General features: G+C 30.7%; 1 protein-coding gene across 4 annotated transcripts; it reads left to right on the top strand.

Moving 5' to 3' along the window:
* The first annotated feature begins 4,497 nt into the window (after positions 1-4,497).
* LOC140445734 (uncharacterized) lies at positions 4,498-21,559 on the top strand. Of its 4 annotated transcripts, none has more exons than XM_072538030.1 (4): positions 4,498-4,644; positions 15,295-15,503; positions 17,684-17,764; positions 18,972-21,559. In XM_072538030.1, exons 1-4 carry the CDS (start codon positions 4,617-4,619, stop codon positions 19,443-19,445), a joined length of 792 nt encoding a protein of 263 aa, XP_072394131.1. In that variant the 5' UTR covers positions 4,498-4,616; the 3' UTR covers positions 19,446-21,559. The 4 variants fall into 4 exon arrangements, with proteins under 4 accessions (XP_072394131.1, XP_072394133.1, XP_072394132.1 ...); XM_072538032.1 differs by lacking the exon at positions 4,498-4,644 and adding an exon at positions 4,668-4,876; XM_072538031.1 differs by lacking the exon at positions 4,498-4,644 and adding an exon at positions 4,668-4,966.
* The last annotated feature ends 713 nt before the right edge of the window (positions 21,560-22,272 follow it).

Below are 22,272 nucleotides of genomic sequence, written 5' to 3'. Positions count from 1 at the left end.
GAAGGAAATTATAGTGACAATCCCAAAACAAGGAGACCATAGAATATGCAAAAACTACCGAACAATTTTTTTTATTGAATGTAATATATAAAGTAATGACTGGTATAAAATTAGAGACAGATTAACAATATATACAGAACAAATCATAGGAGATTACCAGTACGGTTTTAGAAAAGGAAGGTCCACGATGCTATACACACGCTAAAACAAGTGATAGAGAAAACATACAAGTACGACGGAGAAACACATATTATACTTTTTCTAGACTTTTAACAGGCATTTGACAAACTAAACTGAAGAAAAATGATCCAAGACTTACAAGAGAGTAATTTAGGGTAAAATGCCCAGTGATTGGCCATATTTAATATTTGTGTCAGTCATTGGCCCCCATGAAAAACTTTTAAAAACAAGGCATCACTGTACAACTAATACTAAATACCAGTATCAAATTCGTCTTCCAACATTCAAGGCCACTTGAAAATTTTGTTGTTAAACAGTCTGTCATTTGCGCGCTAGAACTTGTTGTTAACAGGTCATTCAGTCGTGTGTAGTATTAAATTAGATTTCTAAAGTATTTGCTAAGGGCGACTACATCTTGGTAAGTGTTTGTGCAGTTTATTTCCTTTAAAACCCTGATTTTCTTACTTTGATTGTCTTGGTTAAGTACTAATTGGTAGCTAATTAAAAATGATTTTTTTATGTTATAACTACTAAATTTAAGAAAATAAATGACGGCCAATCTTTAAATTATAAAACTCATACTAAATAAGTGATTGGCCTGATGGCCAATAACTGACTTTTAAATACCTCGACGAAATTATATTTTCTGTAAATGCTTTTGAACTCTTTGGGCATATTAACGCTATATGCTACAAACAAATCATTAAAATCAGGTATTGCGGCCAATAACTGATGTTACACAGTGCCAATAACTGATTTTTACAAATTTGCAGGTAATATTGAACTGAACTTTTTTGGAACAGCCTAAAATTACTGACGGAGAGAAATATAAAAAAAAAATATATCCAAGAAGAGCTTCAAACTGCCCTAGATAGATGAAATAAACAGGTTTTCATTACGAGAAGTTTCAAGGCACTATAAAGTTCCTAAGGCAACCCTACAATTTCGAAAAAGTAAAAAATTAACGAAACGAAATTTAGGACTTAATCCAGTTATACTACCAGAAGAAGAAAAAATTTTGGTGAACTGGATTTTCGAAAATCATAGAAAAGGGTTTCCACGTCGAAAGGAAGATGTGCAGGAATCAGTTAAGCAGTTTTTTGATAGCAATCCCAGAGATAGTCCTTTTATTAACAATCGTCCTGGCGAAACTTGGTACAAAGCTTTCCTACGAAGATATCTCGAGATTTCTTTGCGTACAGCAGAAGCTGTAACCGCGGCTAGCGCAAATGTTTCGGAAAGTGACATATAAAAATGGTTTTTTGAAGTTGAAAGTTTTTTCATAGACAAAGGACTTACGGAAGTGTTACAGTGCTCCGATCGTATTATGAATGCAGATGAGACATGTTTTAATCTGTGCCCGAAAAACAGTAAAGTTCTAGCGCCTAGGGGGTCATCAAATGTTTATGAAGTGGAACATGCATCGTCTAAATCTACCATCACTGTGATGTTTACTTTTACATCATCTGGAGGAATAACAACACCGATGGGCGTGTATCCATATAAGCGGCTTCTTGCTAATATCGCGAAGTCTGTTCCTGGTGAATGGGGCATTGGTCATTCTGATATGGGCTGGATGAAAGCAGAATTAATGTGTGATTAGGACATTATTGAAAACATACTTTATCCGCATTTAAAAAAGGTGAATACGTCTTTTAGAATCATTTTGTTTTTAGACGGTCATCAAACACACATGACGTACAACCTTAGTACCTTGTGTAAAAAACTAAATATTGTTTTAATATGTCTATATCCTAACTCTACGAGACTTCTTCAACCGGCAGATGTGTCAGCTTTCAAGCCTATCAAAAGTGGATGGAAGAAGGCTGTTATACAATGGAGATGAGATCATCCTTCAGAGATATTATCAAAAGAGCATTTTGAAAATGTTCTGAAAATTTCTGTGGAACAAACTGGAAAGTCAAAAACAATAAAAAGTGGATTTAAGGCTTGCGGACTATACCCTTGGAATCCAAATGCGTTAGAAAGTTCCAAGTGTCTTGGAGGACATAAATTATTGATAGTTGAATCCGAAACAAAGTCATAAAATCTAAGTAACACATTTTTAAGTTACAAATATTTCTCTAGCATAGTAGGAAATGGTATTATTGACGAATTTAACAATGATTACAATGATGTCACAGAAAATGAACAACCACTATTATTTAAGTTATGCAAAAGTTTTAAACACATTCCTCAGGCCATAGAAGTGATTCCGGTGAAACGTCAAACTTTAAATATGCCTACCAATAGCACTGCCCATACAGAAGAGCCTGAACCTTCCGATTTCAACATTAATGAGATTTCTGTATTAATTGTAAATCACGATCAAATATCATATGGACTGCTGGATGAAAATATTCAAATTATTAACGTCCAAGATATGCCCCCTGATCCTACAGGCACGGAGCAAATTGAACTATTACTGCCTAATAATAATAATGAGAACACAAACGAACAAATGCCTCCAAATCTGAATGAGACTTTGCAGTTTGCAAAGACACCTAAACGAAACGAAACAGAAACACCAAAAAAATAACATACGCAATTACATCTACCCAGTGGATTAAAAGAAAAGTCGAGGAGGAGGAATCTAAAAAAAAGATTGCTGCAGAAAACGAGGAGAGAAAAAGACAACGTTTGGAAAAGTAGGCTTTTACAGTTAGCAAAATTTCCAAAAAGGTTGCAAAAAATTTAAAAACTGTCAAGAAAGAAAAAAACACAAAGTAAAAAAACAGAGAAAGGTATAAACCGGGAAATAAAAGATGAATTTAAGCCTAAAATGTTGAACAAACTTACCGAGCAACCTATCTTACCGGAGAAGGATTCTTTTAATACATGTGAAGACAGTTGGCTTCTTAAATTTCTGTCAGAGATATCATCTTCCTCGTCTTTTCAAGATAACGAAAAATGTGCTTTGAAAAACATTGCAATGGAGAAGGTAAAAAAGAGTTTATATACCGATGAGCTCATGGAAACCTGCAAGAATAATTCGTTATTTAAAAATCCTAAGCTGACTGAGGGTCTTTGCTTCTCGTGTACTTATAATTTTAAAGAGCAAAATCTTGGAATTAAATGTAACTTTTGCCGACAGGCCTACCACGTTTCTTGCATTAATAGACTTAATATGCATAAATCAAATTCACAAATATTTAGCTGCAATATATGTCTAAAAAACAAACATAAAATTAATTAAGTCTTATAGGTACGTATGTATTATTTTTTACTTTTATATTAAAAGGGAATTATATTAATAGGGAACTATTTTCATTTTGTGTACTTTTTTTACTGTGAATAAATACTACATATTATTATTTTAATTAGTACCTAAACCTGTTTAATTTTTGATTATCTATTTCGGCCAATAACTGATTGATTGGTGGCTAATCGCTAGAAGTTTCATAATCCGTCCTGGCCAATAACTGACAAATTAGTGGCTAATCACTGGAGGAGCTATGCCAATAACTAATTTTTGACAGACAGGTATTATAAAAGATTTTTGGGAACTTAAATTTAATTCTAGACTAGACATGTTTGGTTTTGAATAAACTACAACTGTTTTTCTATTGGGAGGAACGTAATATTCCTACTGATAAACATTTATTAGATAATTCTATGATTTAATCCCTTAATAGAAATGTGACCGGCCAATCACTGGGTAGTCTACCCTACCAAATAAAATTATAAGAATGATAGAAATGACGATGGGAGATTCACAAGCAATAATAGACACCGGAAAGGAAAGAACAGAATTAATAAAAATAAACAATATAAACTTAATAATTTACAAACTATAATATGTAATATACAAATAAAACTATTGGATATTTGTCAAACACTTTGTTATTATTATAATTTTAATTATTTCAGCAAATGACTTTATAGAAATCTCTAGAATTTGCGATTTTAATTTGCGAGATAAATGTGTGAATTGTATAATTATAACGTAAGTACTCGTTATATTTTTATTAACTATATTATTACTCTAATCAGATAAGGAATATTCAAAAATGAAATGACAAACACGTAATGATCTAAACTTCGACGACTGATTCATCTGGCCCGAAACAACTCAAATATTTGTTGCAAAACAGAAACAGTAGTTCAGAAAGCAGGAAACAATGTTTAAAATAACGTCTACACATCTTGTGTGATTGTTTATACACACGTAATAGTCTCCTCCAACTCCCATATTTTCGTATTACAACTTTCGTAAGTGACGATTCCTGCAGGATCGTCACGATGACGTTTAAATTGCAGAGCTTGAATCACTCCCGGAGTGGGGCAGTTTATAAAACTAGACCCACAGCATGGAGAACTAACTCGCTGAAAACAATTGCACTGACAAAGTCGTTGATGAATCATTTTTAAGATAAGTGAAAACATATAAAAGGAGTGGAAACAGCGGGCGAGATACACACATTCAAAATCGATCAATGGCAGTCTGGCTGAGGTCTAGCAGAGGTAAATAACCATGAGATAAGTGTTTGCGGCAGTATTTGGAAAGCTTACTCATAAATAGGTGATTGTCGAATGTGTATTGTTTCGGACGTGTCGGTACAAGTGTAGCGGCAAATTAGCGCGGGAAAGTTTTGTATTTTGTAGCTACGCGCCGACTGAACGGAGCGTATTTTTGTGTTTGTTCGTAAATGATATTTTACGAGTGAAAGTTGTGTTAAATAATTAACAGATTATGGTAATTAAAGTAATTATGGCTCAAAAATACTTGAATGTATATTTTAAAAATGTGATACAATATTAGTTTTGTTCCTACAGTTACGAGCATGTAAGTATTAAATTTTTGTGTTTTATACGAGGTACCTAGAATTGAATTTACCAAAAATGTTTTTATTTGAATCATATATTTTGAATTTAATTTATTACTTTGTACGATTGCACAATACAACAATTTTTATTTTACCATGGTTTATTTGTGGATTAATATAGGTATATTTGTAATTCCGCAAACATTTTATCATTTTTAAATATCTGTTAAAATAATACGTAATTAAATGGTATTTTTTGTAAAAATTTAATAACTTACCTACTAGGTATCTCCTAAAATACAAAATATTAGATTTCCATGACCTTGTTCTGTGGTAAAATATAAATACAAGATTCATCTCTTTAGAAATTGGTAAATATTTTAGAAAATGCTTAGAAACTCGTATTTTTGGGCCAGCTATATTATTTGTTATTTCAGAATTATTTATACTTACTCTTTTTGTGATATTAGACCATGTTTTTAATTTTTATTGAGTTCGGCTATTACTTTGACAAATTCTCTGATTTCAGTAATTGGGAACTGTTTATTTCCCACTGCTAATAAGCTTAACTATTCCTTTTATCTTAATTTTTTTCTCTATAAATCTACATTTTTTTCTTTTGATTTTCATTTTTTATCTCCAGTTATTGATTGGAATCTTATTTGATAATTTCGATTTTTCAATTGTTGACAATTGACAATGTCTAGCACTATTTTTATTCCATCATTATAATTCTCGGAGTCTTTATCCCTTTGCTAAGTCAGTTTTACCATTTATTCTTCAATATGATTAATTTATTTATATACGATATATTTACGTTTATTATGATTTTTTTTTTATAACGAAAACAACTCATCTTTTTTACAATTTATTTCACGATTAGCTAATATTTATGCTTTTACATATATGTTTTGCACGCTAAAGTTATGAAACCTTGGATTCATTTCGTGTACATCTTTAATAATTTAGTTTAATGAACCATACTAGTCCAGTTAGGCTGACGTCATCAGTGAAAAAAATGTAACTCTTCACCTTTTGCTCTCTTTGTGGTAATAGCACAAAATGTCAACTTTAATACACTAAGTTTTAATTTTTTAAATTATAATTTCATAGTTATATTAATGAGATTCAAACTTTACGTTTTTTCAAAAAAATTTTGCTTTTAGTTTTTTTTATGTTTAGATGAATTATGTTTAACTCTACTCTAATAATTTCTCTTTTTAAAGAACGATCTGTTCCGTTCTAAAAGTCGTTAGAGTCTCTTATCATTGATATGTTGTCCAAATTTTGCAGACCTAGATCAATTTTAGTTCTCATTCAAATCCTGGCACAAAAGCTACCTCACTTGCTACCTTCACATCAATTAATATATTGTAAATGATTCTTCTTCGTGTACTGGCTCCTTCTATCAAAGTTTGGCGATTTTTAAGTAGTTCTTCGTTTCATCCATTACATAATGCTATTTTCAAGGTGTAAACAAACCTTGCACTTGTATACAGTACCAAGATATGCTAATGTGATAAAGTGTTTACACCTTTTCTCGCGCGTCATCTATGAATTAATGAATACGGAAAGATAATAGAATTAAATGGTTAGTCAGGTATGTACTTCACCGCGTTTAAGTAAATAGACATATCGTAGTGAATCTAGTACTACACTGAATATTCTAGTAATAAATCTCGATGATTTCACGCTAAACCATATTTCGAATGCAAATAGAAAACTTTATAGAACTGTTAATTCGGTGTACTATGTTATCAAGCGAAGTTATGTTAATTGTTGACAATTTTAAACTGGTAATTATATAGTTCAAAACATGCATTTAGAAAACCGCTAATAATAGAACAATTTTGTAATGATTCTTGTTTGAAAATTATGTCATATTTTGAGAATAATCTATTTGATATTATTATTTACTAAAGGACTGTATAAAAATCCTTGTGTAACCCTTACACCAATTTTTATCTACAGATCTTCTCTACTGTACAAGGTTTCTTATAAATTCGTACTTTAAGTAACTAAAATTTTCGTCTTCTTTTTAGTTCTTAAACATTTTATTAATATGTAAATATTTTGTTCGTGAGTTGAAACCCTTTAATTACTTTAAAGCTTTTATGCATGACACCCGTCTATAATCAAGTGATATTTGGTCTGCTTATTATTTTTTGTCGGTTTTTTATTTAATAAGAATAGCATAGGTTCCAATCCTCGTTCAAAATTGAAATACCTTGTCAAATTTTCTATACTCTGTTTTTTTTTGTATTTTAGTCAAAATGTACACATTTAAATAATTTCCATTATTCGCAGATACTTCTGTCATGTTGATAGAAATTCCGTCACTCAAAAACAAAATGATCTTCCTACAATTGAAAGAATATTTCTTAAATTGTATTATGTCCTTGAAACCATTACCCGCTTTTACTTTATCCAAAACGATTATCTATTCCATCAAATAACTGCATATGGCTGACGAAATAATAAAAAATATCGGTCTTACCTTTAATTGCGTAATAACAAATGTATCAACTTTATAAAACTTTCTGATGTAAATCGACAAATTTTGAACCCATAACCGTTTATTACGAGTATAATTCTAGTTTTTATTTAGATAAATAAAAATCATTGCCATTGAACTCTTATCAAAAAAAATTAAGATCTGTTCAACAGGTGACTTAAAAAATTCTTATCAATGAATAAATTTAATAAAAGTATAATTAGAAATTATGCATTTCGTGATTGTGGTACGCAATGGAGTGTTTTTTATAACAACATATACTTTTTGTTTGAAAACATTATGAATATGACAGGTATTTGCTTATGTGAGTTACACGGTACATATTTACACAACACATTCCAAAGAAAACACAGAATCGATGCAGAAGGCACCTAATTAGTTCAATCGTCAAAGATTTAACCTTTAAAAATCATTTGAACAAGTTGAATTTTGCTGAGCATGTCAATTTTGGGCCCCCAAACAAGGTAAAAAAAATTTACCACCTCTACCCCTGGACTTCCCTCCAAAAATCCCTCGTATGAGGAAAAATGCAAATTGCAAACGAAAGCTATATTCTTCACCTTTAAAACCCATTTTAATTTTTGTCGATAGGACACTCTGATGAAAAGATATCGACTTTTTACCGTCGAGTTGATACAAATTTTATATAAAAAAATTTCACGTGGGTAACTGATATTCAAAATCACCAGTCGCTTCAAGCGTTGTTTCTGAGAAAACGGTTCACTCTACAGAAAAATTGTTAATAAACATTTTTGTTCAAAATTATCTTAGCTACATTTCTTGTTAAAAATATTGTTATATATGTTTTCCCCCCTACGAGGACGGTTTTACGAGAAAGCCCGGCGGTAGGAGTGCTAAACTTTTTTGCATCTTTTTTGGGGTTCCAAAATTGACATTCTCAGCAAAATTCAGCTTGTTGGTATGATTTTTAGCGGTTCAGTAGCATTTTTGACTCTGATGACTAAAGTAAATATAAATTTTTTTTTGGTTGAACGTATGGTGGAGTTTCCATTACTTAAATTAACTATACCTTTTCACTTTCATATCGCTAATATTTTGGTTTTCTTTTATATTGTACCCAGATTAACAGTTTTCCATGCAGAACATATATTTGTCTTTTTTTGTATCCTGTACAATTTGTTTTATCTATACGTTTTTGGAGTTATTTTTTTCTTTTTAAATATGCTTTTATAATTCTTGTCTATTTATGTTCTGTTTATATTTTTTGTTTATGTGTTATTCTAATTGTTTCTAAACATTCTTGGATCTAATCTATAACATGAAACCGTTAATAAATAATTTTTGTTTTTTTTTTTGTAAATTACTTGCTGTATAAATTTATAGCTTATACAAGAAAAATCAAAATTTTCTCAAATGCAGAATAAATTACTAAGCGAATAAAAAAAAAGAAAAAACACCTGTTAAAACAATGATATCTATACTCATATTATTTCATTGTAAATAACGGATAAATTAACAAGCTTGAGTGTTAACATGTAAAATAAAAAAAGAAAAAGAGGAATGCCATATTTGACTTCCAGATTAATAGGTAGCACTCATTAATAAATTCATATTGAAATATTATGTAAAATATTATAATAGTTAACAGGAATACCTTATTTAAAGATAAACTGTAGTTTTAATTATTACAAATTATTATTATAGACAAGAAACAGCAAGAAATAAAATATATGTGTATTTAATATAGAATTTCCTCTTAAAAAATCAAACTCAAATGTTATAATATCCGTTAGGGATATTAGACAATTTATGTCGTTAAAATGTTGATCTAATCGCAAAATAACCGTCTAATATCAGAGTCCTCAATTTTCTCCGCGAATCTCCGCGATCTAAATCACGACTGACACCCGATATCGACGAAAATTTTCACAAACTACTAGATCATCATCGCCGAACTACCTGTCTCTCTCCTCCTGTAGCGGCAATGTTACAATTAATCGCAGCCACCTATGAAAAACAATAAAAAACAATAGCAGGAGTGTTTAACACAACATCTTGATGACGGTCTCATCATGGGAGGCTGGACCCTGATGTTGGATGTCCACTCAACTGCTGCGGTTTAGTCTTAGTCAGACTGTTAACTTGCTAACAGGTCTGCCAATATTTGGTGTTTAGGTGAGAGAGAGTGATATCCTCATGTTCCGTCAAAATGACTTTATCTGTGCGATCCGGCGGTTGTGCGGGAAAGAGTATGTTCAAACGGTGCTATTTTTTATTTTGTAAGTATTTTTTATCTTCTCAAATTTATCACTTACTACTATTGAATCATAAAATATCAATTATTACATATGAATGTATTTTATTGACTTGCAAAACGGGTAAAAATATTTTCAAAAATAAACATGCTCTAAAGTTGCAAACATTTGTTGTCAAAGATCATTTTCAATTAAAATAATTTTTCCTTTTTATGACTTTTCAATTAAAATGACCTGTTGGTAAGCATATCGTATATTTTATCTGCAAATAGATAAAGTAATTTAAATCTTTTCATATATTCTATTTGTTTTCTTTATTTTTCCCGTTTATTTTTAATTTCAAAACCCCTAAAATACATTAAAAATATTAACCACGTACTATAAAAAATAACTTTGCCGTTAATGCTTTAGTTTGATATTTTACGCTTTTTGTTATTATTTGAATTTTTGACACATTTAACAAAGGTTTTTCCTTTCGTTTTCTTTACCGTTCGCCATTTTTTTTTCACGCGTCTTTCACCTTAATATTTTCTTTTTTTAGGTTTTTTTTGTCTCGATTTTACTGGAAATTTCTCATAGTTATCAATTTTTGAAGAAATATATTTCTCCTACTAGACTTTTCTCGATTTTCTTTTCGTAATTTGTAAAATTTTAGTTATTATTGTAATAGTCGTTGGTCTTTTTATACAGATGGTCAATGTTGGATTTTCATCTGGCACGCAATAAAAATATCAATAAAAAAATATTAAAACTTTGAAAAATATAAAAAATGTTAGTGTTTTAGTAATGACCCGGATTAAAATAATAGATTTCCCTCTAATTAAACTCCCATTAAGTCATCCTTTAGTGACGAAGATATCTGATGTCCGTAATCGATTTTTAACTACTATTAGAACCGTCAAACTTTTGTTGAAACGTCTCAAGCTTACTCGTATTTTACCGTTACAAATACAATAACAAAAAGTTGTGTAGAAATTTGGAGAAAGTTAGGAACAAAATAAATCCTTGGATATTATATTAAAATCTTCAATGCCGAAAACATTTTGGTAGTTTTCAAATGATGGAAATGTTTATGGCGGAGCAAAATACAAATTTTTGTGTACAAATAGGCAAAAGGTACACGAATTGCCGAATGCATTTTGTTCTTCAATTTCAAAATCAAAATTTCTCTTTCGTTAAAATTAGTTCCCATCAATTTCATCTTAATATTTATTTATATGAATGTGTAGGATGATTAACCAATTAATTTCGTATCAGATAACTGTTTATAATAATAATTAATACCTAATAAAATATTAAGTTATTACTATCAACGAAAAAATGATGTCAATTATTTTTGTACAAGAATTAATTGCTGATTTGTGCTATTAATTTTTATAAAAATAGATTTCTAGATTTCTTAGGTTGAGTGTCTTGGTGATATTAGTCCTAAGTAAAAACCGTGAAAATAACAATGTTCTATCTTAACAATAAGCAATGAATAATACATACTTATAGTATAAAAGTATAAAAAACTGCAATTGTCAGTAATGTATTCTGAGTTTTACGATTTATTGTTTTCTGTGTTTACATCAGCTGATGCTGTAATACATAATTTTAACAATATATCTGCTATATTTTGTTATTTTTTTAGTTTTCTTTAAGAATTATCTCTTTGTATTCACATTTGAAATTTTTATTAAAATATTTAATCTTCATTCCTCGATCGGAAACCTTCCGAACTTTATCTTCATCGTCTTCTTCGATCTTCATGTCTAATAGTCAAAATAAATTATGTACCTATAGCACATTAATATTCCATTGTCACTCATGTATCACTCACGTTACTAGAAGAACAGAAAATAACTAACTATTTATTTGGTACTACTCCGTATTTTTAAGTTTTCTTATTTTGTTTCATCTGGCTGACAGTATTCTTTTTTTTCCTTATTTCTTTAGTTGGTATCGCTGTTATTGCGCGCTTTGTATAATTTCAACACTATACTCTTAGTAAATATAAGAATATGTTTTTGAACATAAAAATCAAACGTAAATTAACTATCACAACAAAAATTACTTTCCGGGTGCAAGACTGAATAATTTGACACTTTCATGTATTTAGTTTTTTTGTTGATATTTTGCTGCTAAATCTGCATTATATATTGTATTGTTTTATGTACTTATACATCATTCTGAACATAGGGTAGATTTTATTGCTTGTCGTTTATATAGGCAGCCATTTTGGTGTTTATTTACTTTAGTAAAAAATGTCAATTACTATCAGAACCGACAGACTTTGTCTTGTCTTAGATATATGAGTCAAAAGATTAAGATAACTTGTCGTCTTTCCCAAAACCTTCTTCTTCTTCTGTTTACATAGACATGACTCTTTCTGCTTTTCAATGTCCCTCCATTAAGTTGTCGTTGCATCGTTTTCGTGGTCTTATCGTATTTTCTTTTATCTTTCGTATTTCTTACCCAGTTGATGTTCTCCACCTTGCATCTACGTCGCATATCTGTACTTCTATCTCTGTTCCATAGTGTCTTACCATCAATTTTTACAAGTGTTTTCATCTCTGCTGTTTCTAACATCCTTTTTGTCCTGTCTTGTCAGGTCTTATTTCTGCCTGTTTCCTTTCCAAAACCAATATATCAATTTGACTTAACCACTGAGTAACACAATCCACGAGCTTCACCTGTAAACTCAAATGCCTTGCAATTTTCTGTGAACTGCAATCAAATGCCATATTGTAATTAATTCTGCTCGATGTAGATTAAACGCGACATTTCTACGTTGTTGATTACGATTCACAAAAACAACAGCACTGAAAATGCGAGTGGCACAAAGGAGCATGGAAAGATCAAGTCTCGGTGTGACAAAAAAAGATAAAATAAGGAATTAAGACTTTTCGCGCTTCGCGTTCCTCATCAGTTTGACTTGCTCGTATACTGTTTTTGACTTACAGCATTACGAGTTGTACGACCTAAGTTGCTATATCTAGTTGGTGACATTTTTTAGAATCAACATTAAAATGGAAATAAAAAATTGACCTCGTTAGTGTTTCTGTTTAACCACGTATACCACGTGTTAGTCTATCAAAACCTACCAAAAGTCTATATTAAATTGGGATGACCTTGATAACTCCTGTTTATGACTAATTTGTAAAAACCCTTTCTCAAAATACTTACTAAACAAACTAAAACCTGAATAAATATTCTTAAATTTAGAGTGCACTAAGAACTCAACAAGTGCGATTGGCCTCTGTTAAATAACATTTGCATCTAGCCAATTTACAAACGCGAATATTTAACGCGCAAAATTAAAATATTCGTTGTTTTCCGAATTTTTTCAATTTTCTGTGCAATGATCTTAGAAAACTTTGAAGTGTTGTAAAGAGAGTTAATAGAAGTGGTCCTATTTTTATTCTTGTGTTAACATTTTTATTGATTACTTTTCTTTAGCTCTATTACGACATGTTACTAGATAATTCTTAACGTTTATACATATTTTTAACGACTTGTTAAAATATGTTTACTTCATGTCTGTTTATATAAACCATTTATTATTCGATTTTCATACCAATGTACAGTTTCAACTATACATTAAAAATGTAAACCTTGTACCTTTTCTGTTAACTCTTAACACCGTTTTCAATTATATTTTCCAATGAGGATATTATTTTTTATACTTATATTTTTCCAGTATTAAAGGAAAAATTTTATGTTTATTTTTACTTTGTTCTGCATATTTATGTTCCGTAAGCATAAAATTTGAGGTAACGTTATCACCTGAGTCAAAACACGGGCTACTGTTAACATCTTGACTTGACGAAACTTGAGTAATAATAGAAATAACTGAAAAAGGCCGGGGTATTTTCAATTCATGTTTAACTACCTGAGATTGGAAAACTACATTGTTATTGGGATCGTAAAAGAGATTCAGGTGTATACCTTTATACTGTGATAGAACGGAAATATTTATGGTAGCAAAATTATCTATCTTGTTATCAATAAGATTTTTACGGTTACCGCAGATTTTGAGGTAATAAAATCTGGCCGACAATTTACGCATTGGAATATTGTTTCTTTCAAAACAGATTTAATCCTCTCAAAGCGGATATTTTACCGTAGGGTTATAATCCTTCGTTAAAAGTAGAATACAGTAATTGAAAGGAATATTTCTTGATTTTGGCATGTCTTAACAAGTCTTTGTAAGAATGTTGACATCGTTTATTTTATTTTGCGCAAGTATCATTTTCATTCTTTTTCTTAATGCTTGTGTTTCTTTAAGTAAATGTTAATTGGATCTCTCAATTAGTTTCGCCCTTAGGTCATATCAATATTAAACCCCTTCACATATGTGTTTTACCTAACCATCTCTCACTAGGTCTTCTTTCGTACTCCTTCTAGAATTTTTGCATTATTGGTTCATTATCATAGTTGCATTTAATTCGACCAAATTTTACTTATTTTCTCTCACAAATTTCCGCAATATGCATTCGTGGTATATTAATACACTTTTACAAAATTTTCCTTTCAATTTTATTCCAATTTTTCTCTCTCATGACAAACCATTCACCTCTTTCAATTTAATATATTTCGTTCTATAATAGGTCCACTATTGCTCTGCATTTATCAGAATTATTATTAGATTTTCCGAAGTAAGATTTAATGATACAACGAATTTTTCTTCTTCTTCTGTATAAGCAATTCTGCTTGTTCAATGGTGGATGTATACCTTTATGGTTGCCACTCCGGTACTTCTTCTACCAATTGGTGATTTATCTCTTGCTATTTTGACCACACGGGTCTTTTCCATTCTGCTTATGTAGTTATTCCATTCTTTTTTTCTGTTAAGTGTCCATTCGTTTATACATTACGTTTTATTTTCTTCTAATGTCTTCACTGTCATTTCGATCTCTAAGCTTATTTCCTGTTTTTCTTCTCAGTACTCATATCTCTGCTGTTTTCAGTAGTATTTGTGTAGTGGCTGTGTCAGGTCCTGTTTTTGATACATATGTCATTATTGGTCTTAGACTGGCTTGATAAATTCTTGAATTCATCTCAGTGTTAATATTTACGCAAATAATCCATTTACTTCTTTTACTTAATCTTTCACTTCTTAGTTTAGATCTCCATAGCTGGATAGTATAATTATTCCAAAGTGGCTCGATATAACTGTTGCCGGTTTGTTAATTCGAATAGCTCGACAAAACTGCTGCTGGTATTAAACCGGTATAGCACGGATAGCCGGATAAGATAGAAAGAGGTTAGCCAGGTTAGCATCGTACGGATAGATTTTAAAAAATATGTGATATATAAAAGGATTTTCTAGTATTTAGAAATATGTTTGTTGGTTCATATAAATGTTAAATTTTTCCAAGAACATCCTTTCTTTAATTGTCGTTTAGTTTTGTAAGTGACAATTTCATGGCATCGAGTTTTCCAGCCTTTAATTGTCATCTTTACTCTGCTACTATAAAAACGTTTTTACCTCTTACAACATTGATGTCCACAAAACGAATTTGGTACTTGCTGGTTTAGACATATTTGAATAATTGAGCTTTCCAAATACAATTTTTTATATGTCTTTAGCTTTCTCATATAATACAATACTAAACAGTGGATTTTTTTACAGATAACCACTGTACCTTCCTCCTGAGCGTAGCGGCGCTTTTATCGGGAGCAATGGCTGCTCCCAGAGGAAACCAATGGTGGACTAATCCGTGTGGTGCACAAACAGTTCAGCTTAGGCATGGCAGGAGTCCGGCTGAAAACCAACTTAGAATATTTATTAAACTTATCGACAATCCAGTATTCAAAGACTTGAAAGCAATATATCCCACTGTAAGTATATCTTTTATTTTGAGGTTGAAAAAAAAATTACACGAAATAAAGCACGAATTAACTACCGTATTATTCATAAATGTAAACTTCTTCTGTATACAATATTTTTATTAACTGTGCCTTCGCTTTCAATGTCACTGATAGTAACAGTTTCTAAAACTTCAATTTCTTGATCTAATCTTTACTAGATGTTGGCTAGACCTCGATTTAAGATAAACTCTAAACCGAATAATTTAATTTAAATCTTATACTAAGTATGATTGAATAACATTTGACAATATTTGGACAATAACTCTGAAATAAAAAAATCTTTGTTTCAAACAAAAAAGAAACCGCACTGTTTATGTATAGAGAAAGATCGCGAGAGAAAAATATGTCTGTTTTCCAAAATAATCCACAGAAAACTGAATCTTTTTTCTTAGATCTTAGAAAACACACATGCTCAAAACTTTCTTATCTTATCCCTACCCATCAACTTTAATAAAAGGTAATAAAATTTATGGGAGAAAGTATGTGTCTAATTGGACGTTTTCGAATTAACCCGCGGTTTTAAAGGGGGAACTTTTCAATAGTCCTTATACTGAAGGAAAATATTTTGCGCTGTTATAAGTTAGCAAAAAGGACTAAAAAATATTTTAAAGCGACATAAGACTTTTAGTAGCGCTATATCCTGCAAGATTAAATTTATAATATATTAAAAAATGTTACAGTATATGTAAGTCACTGATGAACAGGCATATTATCTTACACAGACCAATTTTCTAATGAATCAAAGGATTCAAATGGTAGACCACAAATGATAATATTACTGTTGATTATTTGGACTTCTGAGTATAATTTTATATACTTTGTGGGTCATCTAGAGAGAGGTATTTAAATTATATAAGAATATAATCTATAAATCATTTTTAATAAAGAATCGTAAAGAGGAAATGAGAAAATATGAACGAAGTTACCAAACACAATAGGGATAATTAATCAAAAGTCAAATATTATAACCAGCTTAAAGCATGAGTTATGAAATTTCTACATTGTCAATATTAAAAATATAGATAGATAAACTTCGATAAAGAGAAAATGTTTCGATATAGTTAAAAAACTAAGGTGGAACGTGAATCAAAATTGATTATTAAATAATAGATTAGATTGAAAAGTATGGTAGAAGATTTAAATGGTCCTAGAATGTTAATTTTTGCTTAAAAGGTTATTTCAAACTGATTATTTGTAAGCTCCAATCATATTTGATGTAAAAAAATTAAAAATTAACAAACTCCATTAAAATTTCATTAGCAAATAAAATATATATTCGCTGTTAACCTAAACCATTACTAAAACATATTGAACAATTTAAAAACTTGTCAACTTTTTTTAATCTTGAAACGGGTATCAGCAATAATTGTCTTTTAACAATTGAATAAGATCAGCACAACTTTTTATGTAGAATGTTCATCTATCTACTTCAGATGCTGTTGATTTTGATATGCTCAGGTATTCTAGGAAGCCCAGCGATTAGCTGTTCCCTGAAACTTTACCGACCTGTATTAATTAAGGTTAAATTCCTTTTATTGCCGTCATTACAACTATCATTATTGCGGTATTTGCTAGAAAAGATTATTGAAAGTAATTTTCTTTACAGAGCAGAAAAAGTTTATCGACGGTTTATGTTAGTTTTGTTGTTATAAAAGAGTCCATCGGTTAAAATGTTGATACAATTAAGGTTTTTTTCATTGTGCAATGATTTACAGCAGTATCAAAAATTAACTCAAGTTTTAGAACAATATTTTTTATTTATCTGTCTACTAAAAATATGGTAGCCCAGTTGTTCCGGTATAATTTGCTGTGCTGTCAATTTGACGGTTTTTCTTCAAATATGTTTGCAAAGCTTTTGTAAATATAAATTTATAACAAGCAACTAAAACTTTGTGTTTTGTATCTTGTGTAGTCATTTCGCAAATTACAACCATTTTATCAAACAAGAACACAACAGATCTGCTCAATACTTCTTTTTTTATTATTTTCTGAATATTTACGAATGTCCGAAAAAACTTTATTGTTCTTAGATTTTGACAGCGAAATGGTTAATGACGTTGCTTATAAAAAGTGTAATTTTTTATTTAAATTTAAACATGCAAATTGCTGTATAAATAAAAGTGATGACCAAAGGTTCTATTATTTTACAGGTTGCTACCAACTACGCCAATAGAAATTGTCCCAGAGTTAATCCTGTACTGCAGAAGATGAACAACGCTAATCTATCTCTGGTAGGTTGATATTCTTTACAAGATATATAAAATATTTATTTATTAGCAAATATGTTTATTCTGGTTTCGAGAAAAAATTTTTGGATTATTTTTCTTCTAGTGGCGACTCCACTACTGAAAGTTCGCTATTACTATTGCAAATATATCCATCTCTATCTTCGGCCTTGTTTTCATTCGATTTTACCCTTCTTTATCAGCTGCAACAATTAATAGTAATTACTTCTAAGTATTTGCTCCAAATATGAAGTCTTTCTTCTTTTTATGGCGATCGAAAGTTCTTTGTCTCTTTGGATTCTGTGGAAAAGCATTTCGTTCGTAATATGATCTGGTCATGTATTTGTAAAAGTCTGCTAAAAAGCCACAAATTAAAAGCTTCCAGCTTTCTCATTACGTCAACAATAGCAGTCTAGGCTTCAGCGGTATCTACATAAGAAGAGTAGAGTAGATTTAACATTTTACCATCTTATATCAGATGTGAGTCTTTGGTTACTCAGAATTTTTTTCATCTTAAAAAGAGCTGCTAATTAATAGGCTTAAAATAGTAATGGCGAAATTACACATCCTTGTGTCACTCCTCTTTGCTTATATATTGCGCAGCGTTATTTCCATCTAATGTTACCACAGCTTAGCTAGTTCCAATATATATTTCTCACTACGCTAGTGTCATTTTTGTCGAGTCCTCGTTGGCTTTAGACATGCTATGAGAATGTTATGCTTAACTCTTTTTCATAGTCTACGAAAGCGACGTAAAGGTATTTTTGAGCAGGACTTGTGAACCTGTATAGAGCTTCACTTGTTGTGAAGCCATTAGGAAAGCCAAACTGTCCATTACTCATATCTGTTTCACACTTTTTGAATAGATAAATGTATCTTCTTTAAAATTTAATATTTTGTGCTAGTAAACTGATTAAATCTATATTCATTACAGTTTTTGAGATTTTCTTCTTAATCCTCAATATTTGAAAGTTTCTGAAACAGTATATAGTGGGAAAACACTGTCAATCGTTAACGTCCTAGAGACTAGTATATAGAGAAAAAAATTTATACATTTTCTAGCTATATACCTATTTGCATTAATATAATTTTTAAAAGTTTATATTGTTTTTCTTTGTAATAAGTTCTTGAAATAACTATTAGTGAATTAAGGATAGTTTTTCTTATTTTAAATGTCTTATGCCTCATATCTAAAGTCTTTTTTTTGTTACAGGCTACTCAGATATTTTATGAGAGTATGATAGAGATGGCCAAACTAATCCAAAAGGTTCAGAAGCTGCCAGTAGGAACAGCAATAAAGTTCGATGCCGTCGAACGAAAACGAATATACAAGGAAGTGGAAGTCAATTTGAAGAGCGTCATGTGCGAATTCAGCGACAGGTTACCTAAATTGGAGCCGGTGGAACCCAAGACTGTGCCAATCAGATTTATCAGGCGAAATCTCTCGGGTAAATGTTTGCCAAAACAAATGAATCTTACCGAAGCTCAAATCGTAGATATGGATCTCTTTAAGAAAATGAAAAAGTTCTTTAGACAAAGCAAAATTATTCTAAGGAGAAAAGCACGAGCTAATAATCGAAGACCCCAATTAAGGAAGAAGAACTTAAACACACGGCGATTGGGTAAAAAAAGAATCGCAAATAAAAAAAGAACTATGAAACAAAAAAAATCTAGTGCTGCCGCTTAAAAGTGTCCTTAAAACACCCTAGTGAATTGTTATTTTAATACGCGTCTGTGATATAGTATAAGTATTTATTTATTTATTTTTACATTTATAAGTAGTCGACAACGTCAATACGCTTAAAACTCGATATATGAAAAAATATTTTCATCGAATTATTTTAAAGCCCAGCTTACTCAACTTTATTGCACAATAAAGGTTTATACACATACAGATTTACACGTAAATTAGTCTTGTACAGTAAAATATATGTTATTAAAGCGGGATCCTACCGGTCACTCTATTCTGCTCTTCACAGCTTTGCGCCAATCAGCGCAGAGCAGCGCGCAGCAGAACTACACAGAACAGAACTACACAGAACAGAACTAAGCAGCAGAACTACACAGAACAAGTTGGCGCGTGCGGTTCACGGATGAGCAAATAAGTTATAGTTTTTATTTCCTGGTGCACGATGGAAACAAAATGAGCCCAGTATCTGTGCCTATTGACTTTTTTATTTTTTCTCTTCTATATGAAGATAACAAAGACGTTATCTTTATTTTAGCCCTAGCTACGGAGCAATCAATATTTTCTGCCATTATTACGCATGCCTCATGATTTTTTATACGATGATTATAGCTTCTCGGATAAAACAATTCTAATTTGTTGAAAATAGGACAAAATACAATAAATAGTAAATATGGTCTTCAATCTAAATACCGTTCCAACTAAACGAGCAATTTCTTTAATGTAACAAACAACCAACGGGTAATGCTCATTTTTTTTTCGAACTTGCATGATTCAGCGGAAATTGTTATAATAATCGCTCAATCCCATGCCGCGCACCAACGGCTCAAACGAAATATACAGCGCGGCCGCCTTTATACGTGTTGTAGAGTAATTCTCGAATTGGAAAATCAGTTTTTATTTTTTTATGGTAAAATTTAATACTTTTTTAGGGCGATATTTATATTGACTAAAACACCTTTAATTTTACAAACTTATTTTTTTATACAATGTTATTTAATCTGGAACGACCTTTAAAATTCTAACTTCTAAACTTTCACAGTATATTTATCCTAAAATAGTGCAGGTTGCTATTTTTGATGGTTGTCAAAGTAGCAGAGCGTATTTGAGGCTCTAACCGACTATTCCTATACCGCAAATCAAGTTATAGTGTGTTTATAGCTTTAACGTTTGAATCATTTTAGAACTATAACTCTTTAGTAATAACCGTCTAGGGTTTTGAAACATGACTAATAATGCTGCAACGTCTACATTTAAACAGTTAATTTGACCAATTATTATTGACCATACTTATAAAAAGGGTTTATAGTTGTAAACAGATTTAAAAATCAAAGCCGTAGAAACATACGGCTTTCATGATGGATACTTATTTTACACAAACTGAATTGTTCTGGAGCCATCCGAGACAAATATTCTCGGTTTTCAATTCCAATAGAGTTTCTTATCCTTTAAAAATAAGTTTACCCAAGTGAGTCAGCTCAAGCAAATACATATATTTTTACTGTACCATACTACTTGTAGATTATACTAAAAAGAGCAATAAGGTATAGAGAGATCTGGGCTAAAACTTCTTGTATTATTTTTGAATAAACCAATGGCTGGATAATCATTGGTCTTGTATTATATATTGTGATATATATGAACAAAAAGTATTAGATTTGTATCTATAAGAGCCTGATTTTTGTAATTATTCGAAATATATTTTTCTGTGGCATCTCAGATTTGAATTTTTCTTTGGAAATCAAGTAATAAAAATTGTTTCATTTCAAAATTAAAGATACGTGCATCCAACATTTACAATTAATTTATTATTCCCAAAGAAAATTGAATCTCTATTTTTCGTAGTATTTATTAAAAGTTGAATAAACACTGTTTGAACAAAAAGTCAGTCTCTTAAGTTTTTTTATAGACACAGTGGGCATTAAACTTTGTACATTCTCTCTTTGTAAAAAATTTTGCCAACTTTACTATGTTAGTTCATTTTATCATTCCATTATTATTTATTGTTTATTTATTTTCATGTTCATATTACGTGCCTTATTTATTTTTTAACTACTCCTCATTGGAATATTATTTTGTACTCTTAATTTATTTTTATTTATTTCCTTTTGTATCTTGCCTCATGTGATAAAATTTGTAAATATATTAATTTTTAAAATATTGTGTTTTACTTCCTATAAAATCCTAATATACAGGAATTAAACTCTAGGATAATAACATAAGATGGATACATTATCATGTAGCGCCAGTGGCGCACCCAGAATTTGTCTGAGGGGGGTTTTGAAATTTTTTATGCTACCTCCATTTTGAGTACCTAAAATTTGGGTTTTAGTTTAATTTAAGTACTAAAGATAGCAGTGCCAAAGATTTAGGTATCTATTAACCTGCCTACCAACTAAAACCACCCTCTCTTACTTGCGCGCAGTTGACCGTCGCACGTACCTTACTCCGAAAGTGGGGTGGCCGCTGTAAGGCTGACGACATTTTTGGAACACTCCCTTCTCTTATCTAGATCTTATCTATTGTTCTGAAGCTATTTTCTTGTGGCATTTTAAAGTAATTACTATTTTGATGGGAATAAGTCACAATTGAAGGTTAAAATAAGTTTATTGGCATTTGATAATAATCCAACTTGTAAATACAATACATTTTGGAGACGGCTATCGCCGTATTCCCTTCTCCTCCGCCAATCATCCCGGTCCAAGGCATGCTCTTCCTCCAAACCTCTCGATTCCATTGCTCTTCTAATTCCTTCATTACATGAGCGTCGAGGTCTACCTCTATTTCTTTTTCCATAGGGCTTCCATTTTGTGAAGTTTTTGTGACC

The sequence above is a fragment of the Diabrotica undecimpunctata genome, chromosome 7 (assembly GCF_040954645.1).
Source record: "Diabrotica undecimpunctata isolate CICGRU chromosome 7, icDiaUnde3, whole genome shotgun sequence".
NCBI classification, from domain to species: Eukaryota; Metazoa; Arthropoda; class Insecta; order Coleoptera; family Chrysomelidae; genus Diabrotica; species Diabrotica undecimpunctata.
The sequence above is the reverse complement of the archived record's forward strand: the minus strand, read 5'-3'. Positions and strand labels throughout refer to the sequence as shown.